This window comes from Dipodomys spectabilis, unplaced genomic scaffold, assembly GCF_019054845.1.
Source record: "Dipodomys spectabilis isolate Male_0828 unplaced genomic scaffold, ASM1905484v1 ptg000140l, whole genome shotgun sequence".
NCBI lineage: Eukaryota > Metazoa > Chordata > Mammalia > Rodentia > Heteromyidae > Dipodomys > Dipodomys spectabilis.
The window spans coordinates 13,288,821-13,310,000 of record NW_024870817.1 but is presented as its reverse complement, the minus strand read 5'-3'; the positions used below and the strand labels follow the sequence as shown (position 1 = coordinate 13,310,000).

The 21,180-nt window shown below is 36.9% G+C and overlaps 1 protein-coding gene across 1 annotated transcript in view; it reads left to right on the top strand.

The window, feature by feature from the left end:
* The window catches only part of Adgrv1 (adhesion G protein-coupled receptor V1), a 479,179-nt gene that overhangs the window by 40,085 nt on the left and 417,914 nt on the right, over positions 1 to 21,180 (top strand). Inside the window, exons 19-26 of the mRNA XM_042690972.1 lie at positions 1 to 693; positions 2,571 to 2,944; positions 9,835 to 10,011; positions 11,172 to 11,352; positions 12,462 to 12,664; positions 14,687 to 14,816; positions 18,633 to 18,713; positions 20,474 to 20,613. The exon at positions 1 to 693 is cut by the window's left edge and continues 51 nt beyond it. Coding sequence (XP_042546906.1) covers positions 1 to 693; positions 2,571 to 2,944; positions 9,835 to 10,011; positions 11,172 to 11,352; positions 12,462 to 12,664; positions 14,687 to 14,816; positions 18,633 to 18,713; positions 20,474 to 20,613 — 1,979 coding nt within the window. The remainder of the gene's footprint in view (positions 694 to 2,570; positions 2,945 to 9,834; positions 10,012 to 11,171; positions 11,353 to 12,461; positions 12,665 to 14,686; positions 14,817 to 18,632; positions 18,714 to 20,473; positions 20,614 to 21,180) is intronic.

The window sequence follows — 21,180 nt, the reverse complement described above, 5'->3', positions numbered from 1 at the left end:
CAGTAATGATTCCATTCAATGATGATCCCTTTGGAATTTTCATCTTGGATCCAGAGTGTTTGGAGAGAGAAGTGTCTGAGGATTTCCTCTCTGAAGATGAGCTGTCATACATTACCAACTTCACTGTTTTGAGGCAACAGGGTATCTTTGGTGATGTACGAGTAGGCTGGGAAATCCTGTCCAGTGCATTCAATGCTGGTTTGCCACCAATGATAGATTTTTTACTGGTTGGAATTTTCCCTAGCACTGTGCCTTCACAGCCACACATGCGGCGCCACCACAGTGGAACAGATGCTTTGTACTTCAGTGGACTCGAAGGTGCATTTGGAACTGTTAATCCAAAATACCACCCCTCCAGGAATAGCACAATTGCAAACTTTACGTTTTCTGCCTGGGTAATGCCCAATGCCAATACAAGTGGATTTATTCTAGCAAAGGATGATGGTAATGGGGGTATTTACTATGGGGTAAAAATCCAAACGAATGAATCCCATGTGACACTTGCCCTTCATTACAAAACTTCAGGATCCAATGCTACCTACATTGCCAAGACAACAGTCGTGAAATATTTAGAAGAAGGCATTTGGCTTCATCTTCTAATTATCCTGGATGATGGTATAATTGAATTTTACATGGATGGAAATGCAATGCCCAAAGGAATCAAGAGTCTCAAAGGAGAAGCTATTACTGATGGTGAGTGAGTATCATTACCACAACTAGACCATTGAAGTATAAAAGTTCTAAATCTTCACTTGAAATTTTGATTTTTTCAAGAGATAGAAGATATTTTAAATTTTCTACCTTTGTGTTAGTTACATTTCTTTTAGTAAGGATATGTGCCCTCTAAGACCATCTTAAGTTCTGTGCAGAAATGAAGCACATAATATATTTGCTCTTGAGGAGTCAGAAATAGGCTTTAGGAGAGAGAGATATTAAATAGATCACTACAAAACATGTAGGAAGGAAATCCAATTGTGAAGAAGAAATGCTTACTTCCTCTTGTGAACAGCAAAAGGGCTAGAGAAAGTATTTCAGTAGAGGATTGAGCAAAGGTGCAGAAATGTAAATCCGCCTCTTGTAGGTGGAAAACTGCTACTAGTTCAGTCCTGGTGAAAGTGGAGGATGATGGACATAGGTTGAAAAGGAATCAGGAGAATCATAAATCATATTTAAGAATGACGGGCACCTGTGGTTCACTCCTGTAATCCTAGCTACTCAGGAGGCTGAGATCTGAGGATCGTGGTTCAAAGCTAGTCCAAGCAGGAAAGTCTGCGAGACTCTTATCTTCAATTAATCACTAGAAAACTGGAAGTTTTGTGGATCAAAGTGGTAGAGTGCTCCTCTTGAGCTGAAGAGCTCAGGCCCAGAGTTCAAGCCCCACGACCAGCCAAAAAAGATTATAGGATTTACAGAGTATAGGTAGAAAATAAAAGGTCAAAAGCACTATATAAATTAGCCAGCATCATTTTCAGAGAAACCAAGACTTGAATTTAAGCTTTGGTTACCAAGGTTAATATTTTTATAAGTATATCATAGAAGCAAAATTATTCCTGGAGGCTAGGCCCCTAGCAGAATGTAATTTTATGATGGATAGAGAAACTTCCCTCATTGTAGTTGCCAGATCAGTCAATAGGAGAGAAAATATTGCGGGATTACCCAGTCAATGTGGACTTGCAATAAAGAAATGTTTCTTGTTTGCTGAATAGTAAGTTAGTCTCTAGTAGGCATGAGTAGAAGAGTTAATAATGTGCCTAATACTTGGGGATGGCCCTACAAGATTTACTTTGGTCAAAACTTGTAGGACTGACTCCATTCAGATTACTGATAGGAGGCAGGTGCTATGTAATTTCCTAGAATCACTACCAAGATCTCATATGACTATCTCAGCTGAGTTACTGAAGATGAAAAGAAGAACTGGTAAAGGGATGAAAAACTGAAAAGGGATGCTATTGAAACATAGTTGGGTGTATATAATTATCTCTTTAAAAGTCCCAAACATTTGTGATGTTTATTGGAAGAACTATTTTTGTTTGTATAGCCATTCTTTGATTGTTTGGATAAAGAAATATATTTGGCCCACAAAACTGTTTTTGTTTTCTGCCTGAGTTTTCACCTTATTAATTCAAGATGAGTATCTAAGATATCAAGCTTTGAAGTTCATAAGGAGTTTTAAAATTATAACTCAATTAAATCACTCGATTTTCAGATAGGAAAATAAATTTAAAGATGTCATAGAAGAAATATTTGCTCAAACACACAGATATTTGGGCTATGTGTATGTTCATGTTTAGCTCTGATTTTTCTGTACAGAAATGTTTGTTGCAGACTGATAGAAGTTACTTTTAAGAACATCATCATTCAAAGTTACTAATTCTTATAAGATAAAATATCATAAATATCCATGATTGAAGATTCATTTTAAAAATAAGAGATAAGTATTATTTGATTATATGCTAAGTTTGAAAAAGGTTTACATATCAAGAATATTTTCCAGTAAAATCACTTGTTTTCTGAATTAGAGTTGTAATTTAGAATACGATTTTAGCTTTTCAACTCCTTTCTATTTTCAGGTCCTGGAATACTGAGAATTGGGGCAGGAATGAATGGCAATGACAGATTTTCAGGTCTGATGCAGGACGTGAGGGCCTATGAACGTAAACTGACCCTTGAAGAAATTCACGAACTTCATGCTATGCCTGCAAAGAATGATTTACACCCTGTTTCTGGATATCTGGAATTCAGACAGGGAGAGACTGAGAAATCATTCATTGTTTCTGCAAGAGATGACAATGAAGAGGAGGGAGAGGAAATATTTATTCTTAAAATAGTCTCCGTGTATGGAGGAGCTTATATTTCTGAAGAAAACAGCACAGCAAGACTAATAATACAAAAAAGTGACAATGCCAATGGCCTGTTTGGTTTCACAGGAGCTTGTATACCAGAGGTAAGTAATGAGCTTGGGGACTTCGGGTGTTAAAAAAGTGAATGTAGGTGGGATTGTTTGGAACTGAGCTATTTTGTGTTCAGTAAGATTACTCAAGCATCTTCTGTAAATCTACCAGGATGCTAGAGTCATTATTTGCAAATATAAATTATAGTGCCTCTCTTGTGAGTTCACAGTTTCAATCAGCTTAATGAATTGCATAACAACTTTAGCAATTCACTTTAAAATTCATGCGCTTCAAAGAATGCATATCAGACATTATTCCTTTATATATATTTTGACTTCTGAACAGCAGATAATTAAGCAGAAATAGTACACATTTAAAAGCTGAGTGAACAATAGTAAAACTATTCAAATGCGATTTTTTAAAATGTGTAAAACAGTTGCAACATTCTTCCACGATAAGATCATGTTGCTCATCAAGTCTCTTTGCTAGTTTAATTAATTAGACTGTTGTATCATGCTTATCAGTTCTTCCCAAGTTTTCAAAGATCTGTAATCATCTTGATTTCCTGTTGAGTAATATGAGATTGCGTGAAATGACTCCTCAGGTGGTGTATGTCACAGCAACAGTTCAGTGGCCCTGAGAGGCTGCCAAGAAACAGGAGAGCTTTTCCTTTGCAAGATGATTCTAATGGATTTAGAAGGGTGAATTTGTAAATTGAAATGACGAAGAAAAGCTGGAACGTGAAAAAAAAAATCTAAGCCACAAGATTCATTGTAACTGGAATCAGAATTCCTGGCTCTGTAGAATGTCATATTGTCTTTTTAGCTCTTTGGTTTGGTGACACTTATAAGAGATTCAAATGATGAGAAGCATACAGATCTACAACTTAAATGGGTTTAGCTATACTGATAATATTTTTAAATGAATATTCAGCCAACATAGACTATTTACATATTGTTTCATACACATAGCCCATAATGTAGATAAAATATCTTAATTATTACTCTTTGCATTTTGTAGGTTTAAAAACTAAGGGTAAGAGATTGGAGATATATCTAGTCAAAGTTGAATTGGATGAAAAAAGGATAAGTCAAATGCCTAGTCCAGAGCTTCATCATTACCCTTGCTCAATGAATATTAACATCCCTTTTTGTTTCTAAGATACAATGAAATGGGAACTGAAGCTGGGATTTGACTTCTTAACCCGTTGTCTTTCTCCCTATATCTTTAATGTCATTCTCTCATTTTAAATAGACAGATGGTTTTTGTCAGGTTAAAGAACTGTTGTGCCATGTATAGTCAGATTCTCTTCAGTTTCCTTCAAGATATGGCCTCTGCTTGAGTATCTGCCTAATCTGTGTTCTTGTGCCCGTTGCTTGGCATGCTCCAGTCTTATTTTTTTATGCTAAAGTAATTTATTTTTGCACGTCTTGCCTTTTATTTTTTATTTTTATTTTTTAAATAATTTTTTTATTGTGAAAATACTGTACAGAGTGGTTACAATTACATGAGCAAGGTAATGAGTACATTTTTGGGGGGGGGGGCGGTCCTGTTGTGGAGCCTGAACTCTGGGCTTGGGCGCTGTCCCTCAGCTCTTCAGCTCAAGGCTAGCGCTCTACCACTTGAGCCACAGCGCCACTTCCAGCTTTTTTCTTTTTTCTTATGTGGTGCTGAGGAATGGAACCTAGGGCCTCATGCATGCAAGGCAAGCGCTTTACCACAGAGCCACCTTCCCAGCCCATGAGTACATTTCTTATCAAGCATGGTTGTCTTCTCCTTTGTTTTTCCCCTTACCATCCCTTCCCTCCCATTCCACAACTACACTCTCCTCCACCTAAATTGTAAAGTTCATTTTTTGATGTAGTGTCTCATTGTTTTCTCATTGTTTTCGACGTAGCGTACATCTCATTGTTGCAATGGGTCAACCTGTATCCCTTTTTAAAATTATATTAAGTGATGTAAGCCAGACCCAAAGAAATATAGGTCCCATGGTTTCCCTTATTTGCAATAATAAATAGTATATGTCTGAGATGAGCAGAAAAGGTCAGATAAGATGATGTTAAGCGAAATGAACCCCAAGATAAGGACACAAGTGTTTTTTTTTCTTTCTTGCTATTGTTTCTAATGTATTTATAATGTACCATGTGATTTTTTTTTGTGCTTTGTATGTCCCTCCCCCATGGTATAACCCTTGTTTTCACTATATTTGATGTTGGCTTCAATCTTATTTGTCTTGCTTCCAGGACCAGTTTCAGAACACTAGCGCTCATCAACTGGTCTATAAACACTTGCCTTTTAGTTTCTCTGGTTTTCTGGACCATTAAAGTTATAAGTGCTGGCTTCTTAAAAAGTTCCACTATGGCTGGGAAGGTGGTTTAGTGGTAGAGTGCTTGCCTTGAATGCATGAGGCTCTGGGTTCGATTCCTCAGCACCACATATGCAGAAAAAAGCTGGAGATGGTGCTGTGGCTCAAGTGGTAGAGTGCTAGCCTTGAGCTAAATTGCTGAGGGTCAGTGCCCAAGCCCAGAGTTCAGGCCCCATGACTGACAAAAAAAAAAAAAAAAAAAAAAAAGAGTTCTGTCATAGCAGAACCCTAAGGAACTAAGTTAATCATATCTCACAAAAAAGTTCCACTAATGGAATGTAATTGGTATTAATTTAGTTGTGTAGTTATGTAAACTGTTCTATTCCTGTTGACATCCCTTCAGACTTATTGTTAGAGTCAAATCTATCTTTATAAAATATACTAATATGTTATTTTCCTTTTATTGAATCTACTGACATATTGTACTGTAATAGCAATAATGGCTTGAATTACTAGCTTTTAGCATCTTCGTACGAAGCAAGATAGTGGTTCCATATCATACTAGTTATTAACCATCACTTCTTGATGGTTTATAAGTAACTTTCCTTAAAAGATGTTTGATGAAGCAGAAAAATAATCCATTAAAAATTTCAACTCACAAAGTCTTGCATTTTATATATGCTATGTCATGAAAAGAGAAACAGAAACAGAAAGTACTTGTGCTGCATTGTCAAACATGATAGTTTCCTGGAAAATAATGACTTGTGCAGATTTTGGATCATGAGTTGAACTAGTTGCAGTTTTCATGGAAATCAGTTCATTTTTTCCGTGGGAAAATGACTGACAAACTTTATTCACAGTTGGATATTTATCAGACATTTTCATGAAAATGAGTGGAATGAGTTGTTGGTTATAAGAAACACAACTGGCAGCTCTTCCTGATGATAAATATTTGCTCTTTCAAATGCAAATTTGAATTTGGAGCACATTTTAATCTGACAAAGTGACCTTAACTGTTACCTAATGCTTCAAAACTTTTCAGAGAAGATTGACATTAAAATATACCAGTCTGATTATTTTGTATAATGAAATGTTCCATTTGGAAGATACCTGTAAGTCACTATGACAATTCCCAAATAATCTTTGCACATTACTACCAAAACATACATGAGTAAAAGGTTGACTGTAGATAGACTAATAGATTTTAATGTAACAAATGCTTCCACATACTTGCTTATTCTATATACTTTCTTTGCTATTTTCCGCTATCTACCTCAGTACCTTTAATATTATGTTGTATGTCTTGTAAAGTCTTCACATCCATAATTATAAATTAATGAAATTACATTTTAAACACTTATGGAAATTGTGGGCTTTATTACTCTATTTTAATCCAATGTTTTGAATATTATTTATGTTTATAAGTTTATGGCTTAAGAATCAAGGTAGGGACAGCTTGGAAAGATCATTGTAAAAATAAGTATATTATTACCATGTGGACTTTGTTTTTCGTTTTGTGTTTGACAGTACTGGGGTGTGAATACAGAGTCTTGGACTTGCGAGGAAGGGGGTCTACCTATGGGCCACATTTCCAGCCTGTTAGGTTTTTTCTCCTGAAATAACGGTGTTTATTTCCATAGTTAGAAGAAATAAATAAATTCTGAGTTCATTATTTCATGTAACTTATAAATGATCTCCATAACTACAAGAGTTACTGATTCCTTGCCTAAATGCTGTGGAAAGCTTCTGCAGCTTTCTGTTTCCTTCCCTTTCCTTCAGATACCCCATTCTGCATTCTTTAGAAAAGGCTGGATCTAAATAGTAAGATTGAGACATTCTTTCAATTCAGAATATCTTTCCGGTATTTTACTGCCATAAAGATTCCAATGTCCTTGCAACATTTTGTAAAATCTTGATCTTGTTCAGAGCATCTCTCCCTTTCTGGCCTTTTCTCTCCTTATTTTAGGGATTAGAACATCTTTTCATCATCTAGGCAGAGAGAGGAGCCCTTTTGCCCAGTATTAGTTTTTAAGTGCTTGCCATATGTCATGTGAATTATTTTCTTTAGCTCAAAGAGATATCAATAAAATCTGATATCACATCATTACTCAAGCATGAGACAGAATTAAAAATTAATTGGATTTGTAATTATATAGTTTTTAACTTTCTACTTCAATAAAGGAGTATAGTTTATAGGTCTGAATACTGCATTATTTATTTTTTATGAGTAAAACTCTTCTTAGCATTTTATTATAATACTAATTTATTACTACTTTACCATTTCTCTGAAGAGTTGACAAAATTCCTGATTCAAAGAGGAAGCAGTAGTAAGTGCTGTTGTGACTAAATAGCTAAATAAGGGTGGTCTTGAAGACTGTTATGGATGCTATGCTCATTCACATGCTGGCTAAGTGTTTGTACCATGATTTTAAAGCCCACTGAATGAATGCATTAATATTAGAAGACCTTACCAATATGTATTCTCTATGTCTTAACCATCTTCTCTACTAGTGATTATTTTCTATAATTCAGTATTTATCAGATTGTTCTCCTCTGATAAGTATTATTGGACACCATTCCTGACTCAGGGTCAGATTATCTGACCAGAGAATGAGAAAAGCACAAAGCTGAATTAAAAAATATTTATATGAAGCTGGGCTCCAATGATTCACACTCCTAATTCTAGATACTCAGGAAGTTGAGAACTGGAAGATCATAGTTGAAAGCTAGCCTGGGCAGAAAAGTCTTCAAGATTCCATCTCCAATTAACTGGCAAAATGTCAAATGGGAAGCACAGTTCAAGGGGTGGAGTACCAAGAAAGCTGAGCAGGATATGGAGACCATGAGTTCAAACCATGGTACAGAAATGAGAAAGACAGAATAATGGATCCAGTGTATCCATCACCCAGCTTCAGTAATTTCAGCCTTTTCCATAGACTTGTTTCATCTTTTTTGGGGTGAATTATTAAAACAAAAACAACAAAACACAGCCAAAAACCCAAAACAAAAACCTGAAGAAATTATGTCCTGATACATCGTAGTCTTGGTCTTTGAGTTGGTGAAAATTTAAGAGTGTAAGGAACTGTTACATATTCCTGAATCTATTTATTCCATAACTTACTGAAAAGGCATTGGTTGAATACTTACAATATTGAGACGGATAGTTTATCTCATTCAAAATTTTGATTCTCATTAAAATCTGAGTTAAGAAAATATAGTAAATCTACTGTCATTTAGTATGTATGAGTAGACCCTTCTGTTTTTTAAGGTTTTTTTTTTTTTTTTCTGATGATACTGAGGTCTGAATTCAGGTCTTATGCTTGTTAGGCAAATATTTTCCCACTTGAGCCATGCCTGCAATCCTTTTAGTTTCTTTTTCATTTGGACTTCAATTCTCCCCCTCCACCTCTCTAAGTGGCTGAGACTTGAGGAGTACACTATCACATCCATGCATACATATGTGTATTAAGTGATTCCATTGTTTTTCTAGTACCACAGTTTGAACTCAGGGTCTCTCACTTGGCTTGACTTGCTTGCTTGCTTGCCAGCCTGACCCTTTACCATTGAATCATACCTCTAGCCCAGAGTTTTGCTGCATATTTTGAAAATGGGGTTCTCTTAGACTTTTCTGCTGGGCTGGCTTTTCCCTATGATCCAAGGCATGAGGCCCTGGGTTCAATTCCTCAGTACCACATAAACAGAAAAAGCCGGAAGTGGTACTTTGGCTCACGAGGTAGAGAGCTAGTCTTGAGCTGAATTGCTGAGGGACAGTACCCAGGCCCAGAGTTCAGGCCCCATGATCAACCCCCCTCCCCCAAAATAATGCTATGTAGGTCATGGCTGACCTAGAGTTGGGTGCAGTCCTCCTGCTTTTCCCTCCTGAGTATTGGCATTGTAAGAGTGTGATGACATGCCCAGCCAAGAATTTTTTCATGCTTCTTCTTGGTTCCACTAACACACTGTATTATTTCTTATGTCTATCCCTAGAAGGTTCCTTGATGTCATGTCTCATCTACTCTGTTTGTACATGAAGTCACAAGTGTGTCTTTCTATTCAGATTTACAATTATCCAAAGAAAGGAATGTCCATGTTTTTGGTTTAAAAAAGTCTTTTGGCCAGTGCTGGTGGCTCACACCTGTAATCCTAGTTATTCAGGAGGCTGAGATCTAAGGATCACGGTTCAAAGCTAGATAGGGAAGAAAAGTCCCCGTGAGACTCTTATCTCCAATTAACCACTTAAAAAACATGCAAGTGGAACTGTGACTCATAGTGGTAGAGCTGCTAACCTTGAGCACAAAGAGGCTCAGGAGCAGTGCCCCCTGGCCCTGTTCAAACCCCACAGCTGACCAAAAAAAAAAAGTCTTTTGTAGCTTTGGCTCTAGCATTGCTGGCACCCAGAAAGTTATCAATGAATTAGCTAACTTGATGGGTAAGATATTATGGTCAATTTTTGCTTTAGGATTCTTACAAAGAATAAGAAGAAAAGAAATGATTGCAAGTGTTTTTTAACAGATAAAACTTTATCATATAGACCTCTGAGGGAGGTAGAAAGTTAAAGAATTAAGTTTTTAAAGAGTAGACTAAGTTTATTGCTAGTTTTTGTAAATAGAGACTTAAGTGGTTTGTGCTCAAATGCAGACTGTAGAAGAGGGAGCCACAGTTTCCTGTGTGGTAGAGCGGACCAGGGGAGCGCTGGGCTCTGTGCATGTATTCTACACCATCTCCCAGATCCAGTCTGGGGGCAGTGATTACCTCGTGGATGATTTCACCAATGCCAGTGGAAACATCACATTTCTTCCTTGGCAGAGATCTGAGGTAAGCCTGGCCCTGCCTCTCTTCATGCCTCTTGGGAATATTTTCCTGATGTGTTTGTTCTGTCACTTCTTTGTGGCTTATACACGCTAAACACACACACACACACACACACACACACACACACACACGTGCACACACATACACACATGCATGCATACCATGATAGAGAGAAAAATTAAGAGTTTCAACATGTTACAATTTTATTAATTCTTTAATTCCAATATAATAAAAATGGTATAACTTCAGAGTATGCTGTTCTGTTGTTTTTGCACATATAGGGAAGTTCTTTACTTATTTTCTTTCTTTCTTTCTTTTTTGAGATAGAGTCTCATGAGGCCATGCCTGGCTTTTAGGAGGCATATGCTGGTAGCTCACACCCATAATTCTACCTACTCTAGGAGTTGAGATCTAAAGATTGAGGTTCAAAGCAGAAAAGATCTTGAGACTTACCAGCAGAATGTCAGCGTCCTCACTGGGTGCTAGGGGAAAAAAAAAAAGACTCCCTCCAGATGCTGTTCTGAGGGCACTGGTTTTATTTCTGAGCTCTGCCTTTCAGATGGAATTTCTTCCCAAAGCTCTCCATCTTAATACCAGGGCTTTGGGGGTTAGGTACACTGACAGAGCGACTGGAGGAGAGCAGAGCCCCTGATATTCAGATCAAATCACCCTGTAATTAAGGAATTAATTTATTTCCTCAGCTTTTTTTTCTTTGAATGTATTGACATATTCAAATATATGTGGTTTAATGTGTAAGTTTGTACTGGTGACGCAGATCAAGATGCTTTGTTAAATGACATATACTGCTTCGTTAAATGATACCTCCCTTGCACAACTACTAATTATAGGAAAAATAAATCAAATAGGGGCTGGGAAGGTGGCTCAGTGGTAGAGCGCTTGCCTTGCATGCCTGAGGCCCTGGGTTTGATTCCCCAGCACCACATAAGCAAAAAGAAAAAAGCCGGAAGTGGCACTATGGCTCAAGTGGTAGAGCGCTAGCCTTGAACTGAAGAGCTGAGGGACAGTGCCCAGGCCCAGAGTTCAGGCCCCACAACTGGACCCCCCCCCCCAAAAAATCAAATAAATACATTGTAGATGTTTTATTTACCCTGATAATTACACAGGCCTCATTGCTTAATGGCTCTGATCTTTTATCTTCATAGGTCCTAAACTTACATGTTCTCGATGATGACATTCCTGAGCTGAATGAATATTTCCAGGTAACCCTGGTGTCGGCTGTTCCTGGAGATAGGAAATTGGGTTCAACTCCCACCAGTGGGGCGAGCATAGATCCTGAAAAGGAAACCACAGATATCACCATCAAAGCCAGCGATCATCCATATGGTAATATACCCTTTGCAGCAATAGTTTCCTTTGCCCCGTATTTGGGGACATTTTGCAAGCAATTGAATGAACTCCCCAAGATCGTCTACCTTTTAAGCTTTTAACGTCTAAGATGCTAATTTGAATAACATTGTTTATCAGGAAAAAATCAAGAGCAATTTCTGAATTTAAGTATTTTGCAATGTGTTTGCAGGATTATTCAAAATGAAAATAAAAGTTCTTTTATTTGTGGCTATCAAAATTCCTCTAAAAACATCCCTGATGGTGGCATTTGAACATATAAGTCATTGATATTTTCATAGTTTATATATTTTTTTAGGATTCAAGTGACATTATCTCTGTGCATTTATTAGGATTAGTTGTAATTAATCATAGTTATAAAGTATAATGAACAATATATTACTAAAAATACTTTATTACTTGTATGCTGAAATGTGTTCATTTTCTTCATTGTGAAATTATAGATACCTAGTCCACTAAATTGAGAATTTGTTTTATACTAACAAGTAATATTTCTTGTGTGTGAATAGAGCAAGAACATTGGTGTAAAATTCTTGGTAGAGAAGGAGTGAGCTTATTTTTTTTCAGAATTGTTGCAAATTCTTTAAGGTGCAATTAATCCTGTTCGACTATCAATTCAAGAAATTCAGATGAATCAAATATGAATACATGATGCATACACATATACATGAATTTTTGACTCAGGGTCTCACTTTGTAGCCCAGGATGGTTTCACTTTCATATTCCTCTCACCTGGGCCTCCTGAGTGCTGTGATTATAGATGTGTACCACTGTGTTGACTGTGGAAGCACATATTTTAAAATGCCATAAGTATTCCTTTTACTAATGCTAATGTAGAATCAAAATGCTTCTGAGCATGTTATGCTCTTCATGTGACAAGTTTTTTTTTTAAGCTTTTTCCATCATGAAGGCTTGTAAGCAGATTCCATGTCAAAAGTCTGTAAAAGATTTCCCATAGAGACTTTTCTACATAAAAGCCTTCAGGATGTTAGCCTGTCAATGAAAATGACTGAACAGATTGCTTTAGGAGAGGAAGAAATTATTCCAGAGATAAGAGAAGGGAGTTCTGTCTGCCTTGTTTCCTGCAGGTCTGCTGCAGTTCTCCACAGGGCTGCCTCCTCAGCCTGAGGATGCGATGAGCCGGCCTGCAAGCAGCATGCCCCAACTTACTGTTCAAGAAGAGGATGGAGCAGTCAGGCTGCTGGTGGTCCGGACCCTAGGACTCCTGGGGAGGGTGACTGCTGAGTACAGGACCCTGTCTTTGACAGCATTCAGTCCTCAGGATTACCAGGTATGCCCCTAAGCCTTTGTAGCTGCATTTGCATTTTGGAAATGGACACAATCCTTCCCTTGGAAGGCTGGAAGGGACTTGGGCTTACCAGGAAAATGAGCACTGATGCTTACTTGCCTTTTACATACATATGAATCAGTATACTTGATTAGATTGAAATTTGACCATTTCTGAGTAGCAGAGATTTAAGATTAGAGCCATGTACCACCATGCCTAGCCTTTAAAAAAAAATTTGTTAGTTTTTTTTTGTTTCTCACCTTCATAAAAATACACAAAAGTACATTAATGCATATACATTTTCCTCCTAAACCCAGGAGTCTTGTTTAATAAAATTCTATTAATTTTAACTGTAGTATAGTTTTTTTAGATTTGTTCTTTCTTGGCTGCTTTCTTAGGAGAGTGAACTTTTGTTTTGACATTTATTTTCTCTCTTGGTTGATATTTAACGTATTCCATAATATATTGCTTCTTGGTTTGATGTGTTTCTTAGAACAATCCTTTAGTCCTCCTGTTAGTGGTCTTCAAGTTTTAAATAGCCTGAATAGCTCCAACCTTCAGTTGTTTTATAATTTTCTTTACTTAATAAATAAAACAAGGCTAAACAAAATAAAACAACCTTATGCCCCTATCCTTCATGCCCATTAGAAAGTTGATTTACTTGGAGGAGTCTCTGAGGATTTTTCAGGGTGCTTCGATGTGCTGGCTGTTAGCTGCTTCCAGTTTGAACAATTTCCTTTGCTTCTTATGATGTCTCCTATGGCGATATCTGCTTCAGTGCAAAGGCAGACATGATTCCTTAGGTTATGGATGGAAATGTGGATGCATAAGTTAGGAGAGAAGGCTCCAGGAGAGATTGCTAAGCTGAACTGTGGAAAATTGATTAGACGATTCATTGGAAAGACAAGGAAAGAGTTCTGTGTTGAGCAACACCTGTGGTGATGATATGTTCATCTAGGCTGGTGACATTTGTGGAAAAAAGTAGATGGATTCAAATATAGTTCAGAATAAAAGTGGTAGGATTTGAAGGGCTTTTTGTGTGAAAGAAAAAGCACTAAAGGGCATCAATTGTGATCTCCAGCTTCTGGGAGGAAACATGAACAAATAACAGTATCTACATTTAGTACTGTTAAAGAACCGGATAAAGCAGAGTTTCCTTTTTAAACTCAGGTCTTACACTAGAGGGATGTGCTCTACCAATTGAGATAAGTCTCTAGCCTCTTTGCTCTTTTCTTAGTATTAACAATTTTAACTTTTATTATAAGGTGATGTACAGAGTGCTTTCAGTTACATAAGTCAGGTAATGAGTACATTTCTCGTTTTGGATAATGCCATCCCTTCCTTTGCTTTCCTCCAATTTCCCCCTCCTATCCCACATAGGTCATTTTCCACATAGTGTATACTTAGCATGATTGCACTTGTTCACCCTTTCTTCTTTCTGTCACCCCCCCCCCCTTTTACAATTCCAGAAGAAATATGTATATACATTTTTCTAATTTGGGGAAGGGAAGGGAAATAACAAAACGCTGAAATAAAGATACAGGTTGGCCCATTGTACAAATGAGATGTGCAAGACACTATGTTGAAAATGAACTTTACAACTTGGTGGGGGGGGGGGGAGGAGGAATTGGGAAAGTGAGGAGGGTAGGAATGGTAGGGGAAAAACAAACGAGGAGGTAACAGTGATTGATAGAAAATGTACTCATTACCTTACTCATAAAACTGTAACCCCTCTGTATAGTATTTTTACAATAAAAAAACATTAAAAAACCACAAAGCAAAAACAAACACTGTCACCACCACCACCACCACCACCACCACCACCATCACTACCACCACCAATAAAACTGTTCCATTTCCTGGAGTTCATTCCATTGAAATGTATTTAGCTTTGTATTTTATGTATGTTCTTCTATTTCAGTATTTATATCAATTCCATACTAGCAAATAGCAACTCCTTCATTTTGAAGTTTTCTAAAGAGAATAGTTATAACCTAACAGAGAAATCTTACATTTCCATTTCAGAGTGTAGATGGCACACTGGAATTTCAACCAGGAGAAAGATATAAGTACATTTTTGTCAACATCACTGATAATTCTGTCCCTGAATTGGAAAAATCTTTTAAAGTTGAGTTGTTAAATTTGGAGGGAGGAGGTAAGACTGATAATTCAAATATTTGCTTGTCCATCCACTATGGGTTAACTATAAATTAATGGTAAATTCTGTTTCAAAGATTCTTTTTAAGTGTTCTTACAGTTTTTATGTGTAATGTTTTTAGAGAGAATAGCCAGAAAGTCATAATCATTTATGATTTATGACAGACAGTTCTGATTATTTTCTTTATAAAAAGAAAATTCATATCTCTCTACATAAATGTTGAATATTAGTTTCATTATGGCCAATTCATAATTTCATGTGTTTTGTTTAATTCTCAATTGTATATGTGGTTTATATTGATTCCACCTATTGATCATTTATTTCCCTTTTTATTACTCATTCATCTACCCTAAAGTAGATACAGTTTTAGAGCCCTGCACCAGTGACTCAGCTACTCAGGAGGCTGATATCTGAGGATCACGGTTCAAAGCCAGCCCAGGAAAGTCCGTGAAACTCTTGTCTCCCATAAACCGCCAGAAAACCAGAAGTGGTGCTGTAGCTCAAGTGGTAGAGCACTAGCCTTGAGCTGAAGAGCTGAGGGACAGCGTTCAGGCCCAGAGTTTAAGCCCCACGACCAACAGAAAAAAAAAATAGATACAGTTTTAGAGTGAAGTGGAACAATTTTACTAAATCACTAAATTATAGTTGTCATTCACCCGAGTTGTCACTTTAGGGGTACAAACTACTTACCCCTAAAGCCATCTTTCCTCCCTTTGTGAATTCTTATAATTGCTCTATTAAACTCTCTCCAGGTGAAAACTTGTCCTTTTTGGTAATCTATATAACATGATTACCAATAAAATCTTATTCTCAAATCTGATATCAAAACATTGATTATCAAAGGTCTTTGGAGTTACAACTCATATGGCAAAACTTTTCCATTAAAATGAGATTAGATACTCAGGTGCTGGTGGCTCATGTCTGTAATGCTAGTTACTCAGGAGGCTGAGATCTGAGGAATGTGCTTCAAAGCAAACCAAGGCAGGAAAGACCATAAAACTCTTATCTCCAATCAACCACCAAGAAAACCAGAAGTGGCACTGTGGTTGAAAGTGGTAGAAAACTAACCCTGAGTGAAAGAGTTCGGGAACAGTTTCCAGGAGTTCAAGCCCTTGACTGACCTAAACAAATTAATTAATTAAATAAAATTAAAATTAAAAGTTAATAATGCAGTTAGACTATCTTGTTCAGGTGACCTATTTACATTTCTTTGAAGAAATATGGATGTTTCATTGTCAATTGGTACTGGGATGTTATAGAATGGTTATGGTATGCACTGAATTATCTTTGTAAAATAAGAAAATAAGAATTAGTATGTTTTTTTTCATTATGTAAGTCCCTTTATTACAAAAACTGGCAGTATTATCTCATTATTACTAATGTCTACACTATTGTCATAAAGAGATTCATGGTAAAAAATTCATCTAAAGAGAGATATTGAGTAAGGCAGACTATATTAAAACTGTCTTTTTGTAGAAAGTGAGACTTTAGGATACATATGTACAATTTCTCTCTGATATCAAAGTCCAGGTGAAGACAAATGAGAGGGAGGTTGTGCTTGGAGTCATTAGAGGGATTAAACATACTGTGCAACAGCTTGTCAAATGCAAAAGATAGGGAAATGTACTAGATGATTTGTGTAGCAGATAGCATGTAGAAACAATGTTTATCCTCCAGGATTAAGTCTTTATATCTCCAATTCAGAGTCAAACTGCTGACAAGGTTATTATATTTGAAAGTTTTCCTTTGTGTTACAGTTAAAAATATTTATGTACTAAAAATTGATAGCGACCATTATTTGCTCTCATTCAATAATAGGCTTTTTTTTGTAGGGCTAGGGCTGAAACTTAGGGCTTCTTTTTTTTTTTTGGTCAGTTGTGGGGCTTGAACCCTGGGTCTGGGTGCTGTCCCTCAGCTCTTCAGCCCAAGGTGAGCGCTCTACCACTTGAGCCATAGTGACATTTCTGGGTTTTTGGTGGTTTATTGGAGATAAGAGTCTCATGGACTTTCCTGCCTGGGCTGGCTTTGAATTGTGATCCTCAGATCTCAGCCTCCTGAGTAGGTAGGATTACAGGCGTGAGCCACCGGCGCCCAGTGAATTTAGGGTATCTTATATGCTTAGGCAAACATGTATTCACTAGCTGCATCTTGGCCCTGAACCAAATATTTCTAAGTTGTTTTTTAATTTGGTCATGGGCTTGAACTCAAGGCCTGAGGGCTGTTCCTAAGCTCTTCTTTATAAAGGCTAGCACTCTCTACCACTTTGAGCCATAGCTCCACTTCCAGTTTTCTGGTGGGAAATTTGAGATAAGTCTCTGGATTTTCCTGCCCAGGCTATCTGACTTTAAACTGTGGTCTCAAATCTCAGCCTACTGAGTAGCCATGATTACAGGTATGAGCCACCAATGTCTGGCTCTTAAGGTGTTTCTTGTAATCATGATACTTATGATTTTATGTAGAAACATTTCCTCACATTTCTAGATTGCGAGTTGTTTTATACTAGTTGGAAATGAATTCTCATGTGAACTCTTGCTGTTTGTAAGCAGTAATGTCAGAGCATTATTATTATTTTTTTGTCAGTGAGTTGAGATAGAAAGAAATAGCATCTTGACCATGACTCTCAGTTCTCTACTCATGCCTAGTATGTGAAATAGCTTGCAGATGTAAATTCTTTTGATCATCAAGGGAGAATTCTTTCTTCCACACGGTGTCTAATGCTGATTCTATATAACATAGTCATAACATTGATAATAGATGTTTATGCCAGCCAAAGTATCAATGACATTGACTTCACACACCTATCTCATGGCTTCTAGATAGTATGGGATTCCTACAGGAAATTCATCTTGCCTCTTCAGGCTTCAAGTCCTGGATGCCACATTTGTGGCATGAAAAACTTTTCGTGTTTGGTACATTCCAGTCATGATGAGGAGAAAGACAGAAGTTTTGGCAGAGTAGACCTTACACTGGTCTGTCAATAACGCAGCACATCTGTTTCTATTTGGCTCTGCCTTTCCATTCTATCATCACTGCTCTTCCTGCCTTCTTTGTAACCATTTGGCAAAATTAGAGTTAGAGTATATGATTTATCAGACATATAACTATGTTGTATTTATCATAGTTCTTATACCTTGTCATGGCATACTACATTTTATAATATTATTTACTTGCCATCATTTTATTTTATATTTACAACATTTCTATGTAAGGTAGTATGTTTTGTAGGTGAGGAAAGTAAAATGCTAAGAAGTTAAGTGTTTTCTGCAAGGTTTTGGAACCATAGCTGAAGTAGAATTTTATTACTCCTTTCCCTAGGAATCTTCCCACAATGTCAGTGAAAAGAAGAAGGAGATTGAGTTTGAAAATGTAGTGGGGTGGGGGCTGGTGTGTGGTGTGGGACAATGTTAGATTATCTTAATACTGAATTGATTGTGATTGGTAAGCTTACTGTCACAGACATATAAGCATATGATTATCTATGCACACACATTTTTAAATGGTCACATGGTTAGAAAACAATTTATGTTGTTATAAACAGGTGAGGATTTAAAGAAAAATATTTGAATTACTGGCAATTAAAATGCCAATGATAATGTACATGCAGTATTTCTTGAAACTTGAAATTTTGGTACTTTGACGTGATTGGTGTTATAGGCACATCCTTTAAAAAGATCTCCTCTATGCAAGGCTGCCTGCCATGGGGTGAATGTCCCTGAATTTTCTATTTGCATCATGCATTTTAAGAACTCTTCATTCTCTCATTGTGTCAATGTGTGTCGTGTGGGTTGTGTCTCTGTGTGTCTCCTTGTGAAGTGCCCGAGCTCTTTAGGGTTGATGGCAGTGGTAGTGGAGATGGGGACGTGGAATTCTTCATTCCGCCTATTCACAGACGTGGTAAGCAGCTGTTGCAAGATTCGTTAACAGTGAATGTTTTTATTCTACCTTCTCTTTGCAAGAAAGAATACTAATCTGTGCTAGGTATAGATCCTTTATATATTTTATTTCATTAATTATGACAGAATCTTTATTTACTCTAGGCTGTCATTAACCCAGCTAGAAAGTGATGCAATTCTATCTCTCCCTGACAGTGATACCCAGGCTCTCTTCCCTGTCTACCCTAGTGTCATTTCCCAATTATGACTGGATAGAATTTTTTTATTCAATTTACCAAAAAATTGTTGAAAACACGGTGCATAGCTTTAAATCCTAAAAGGAGATGAATTGAAGCTTTTGTATCTTCCTGTGAAATCCATCACACTTATTTACTGTACAGCAAAGATTGGGAGCCTTTATTATAAGATTTAATCAAAACAAATGTGAAATTTGGAAGGAAACATACGGACAGAGTAATTTTCCATTAGTGGCGGAATATTGAAAAAAGGTGCCTTTTGAAGCAGTTTATATACCGACATGATTCAGCTTTTAACTTCAACTCTATATGAATTTCTATATTGAAATGCTTTCATCTATCTATCATCTAATCTATCTATCTATCTATCTATCTATCTATCTATCTATTTATCTATCTATCTATCTATATATCTATGTCTTGTGGTGCTGGGGTTTGAACTCAGGTGCTCTTTTACCCCTAAGATACACTTATGGCTTTTTTCTGTGCTGATTATTTTTAGATAAAGTCTCTGCCACAATTCACCTGTTACAGTTCCCATTCTAGTTAAACTAAAAGATCCACATCAACACATGCATCATTCCATTGAGAGGGAGGGTGGTGGGCTTTTTTTATTCCTGGGATGGCATCAAAGTAGCATCCTCTCAATCTCAGTGGCACAAGCCACTGACCTCAGGTTTCAGATATTATTTTTACATATGAAGAGAACGTTTGGAGTGCTCATTTCTTGAAGGAGAGCACTTTCTAATCTTCTAACATCCCTTTACCCAATGTCAGGTTTTACATTCATTGTTAGAACTTCCACTTCCCCCTTTCCTCGATCTTAACTTCAACAGAGCCTCATGGAACCTCTGTTAGTTACTCTAATGCTTTTAATATTGCTCACAGTTTACTGATATCTGAAGACATCAATACAATATAAAAAAGAAACATTCTTCCCTGGGAAAAAAATCAATTGCTTCTTTGAATCTTAACATGTGTTAGCTATAGAATTGGACTATCAGATTGGCTGGGATCAGGAAAGATAAATGCAATGGAATAAATAGAATTAAAGTTAATGTTCTTTGGAAACTAAGAATCTGTTCAGTGAGACTGACTACAATCAGAGGTAGAGAAATCACTGTTTCCTAAAGATGAGTCATTTTGGCTTGTGCTTGTTTGAGGTCAGCAAAGGTCGTGGGAGATGCTCCTCGTAGGCTCCATGTGGAAGAGAATTCTCTTTCACAGAGAACGAAAATGAAAAGCAGGTTTTCCTTATTCATCCCTGAGTACTCATTCAGCACTTGTGTATCCCATTGGTGCCAAATCAGTGAAAAGCATGTGAAAGCATGAACCTATGCAGCCACCGTAATTGTCTGCCTTTCTTTTTCAAACAAATTAGAATGTACTCAATGAATGGAATGACTCTTTTCAAGAAGTTGTTCCCTGGATTTTCTTGTGGTTTGTACAGTACTGATTCATTTTTTTTCTTTCTTCTTTTTTTTTTTTTCTTTTCTTTTCTGTTTGTGGGAACTCGCTCATGCAGCCAGTCTAGGAGTGGCATCCCAGATTCTAGTGACAATTGCAGCCTCTGACCATGCTCATGGAGTGTTTCAGTTTAGTCCGGAGTCGCTCTCTGTCAATGGAACTGAACCAGAAGATGGGCACAGCACTGTTTTATTAACTGTGAGTATATTTCCCCCTTCATTTCTTGTTTCTCCCTTCATTCCCTTGTTTCATTCCTTGATGGAGGGGGGTTTTATTTTTCTGTGTAAGGGAATAAAATGAGCACAGACCTATAGTATAAATTAGCAATTTATTTTATGTTCGTGTTTAACTTTGCATATAGGTTTAATTTTCCCTACATACTGTAAGTATTGATATCTATGCCTTAGTTTTGGTACGCTGTAGTAATAACTGTCCCCAAATCTCTATCACTTAGTATAATAAAAATTTGGTTTGCATTTATGGAGTAAGAGGCTGGAGTAAGTGGCTATCATTCAACAGTTGTTCATATTTTCTTAAAAGATTGCAGGGAGGATATGTGTGTTGATTACACACTGGTATCCATATAGCTTCTTTCTGGGAACAATTTTCATAGTTAGTGCTTAGACTAACATGGTCAAAACAAGTTTCATGATTATGCCTGAAGTTAATGAGTGAAATGGAGTCTTATTCTGTCATTTTCTCAGAAGGAAAGAAAATTATCAGTGAATAGCAATAGCAACAACAACTACTCCATAGTTGGTATGA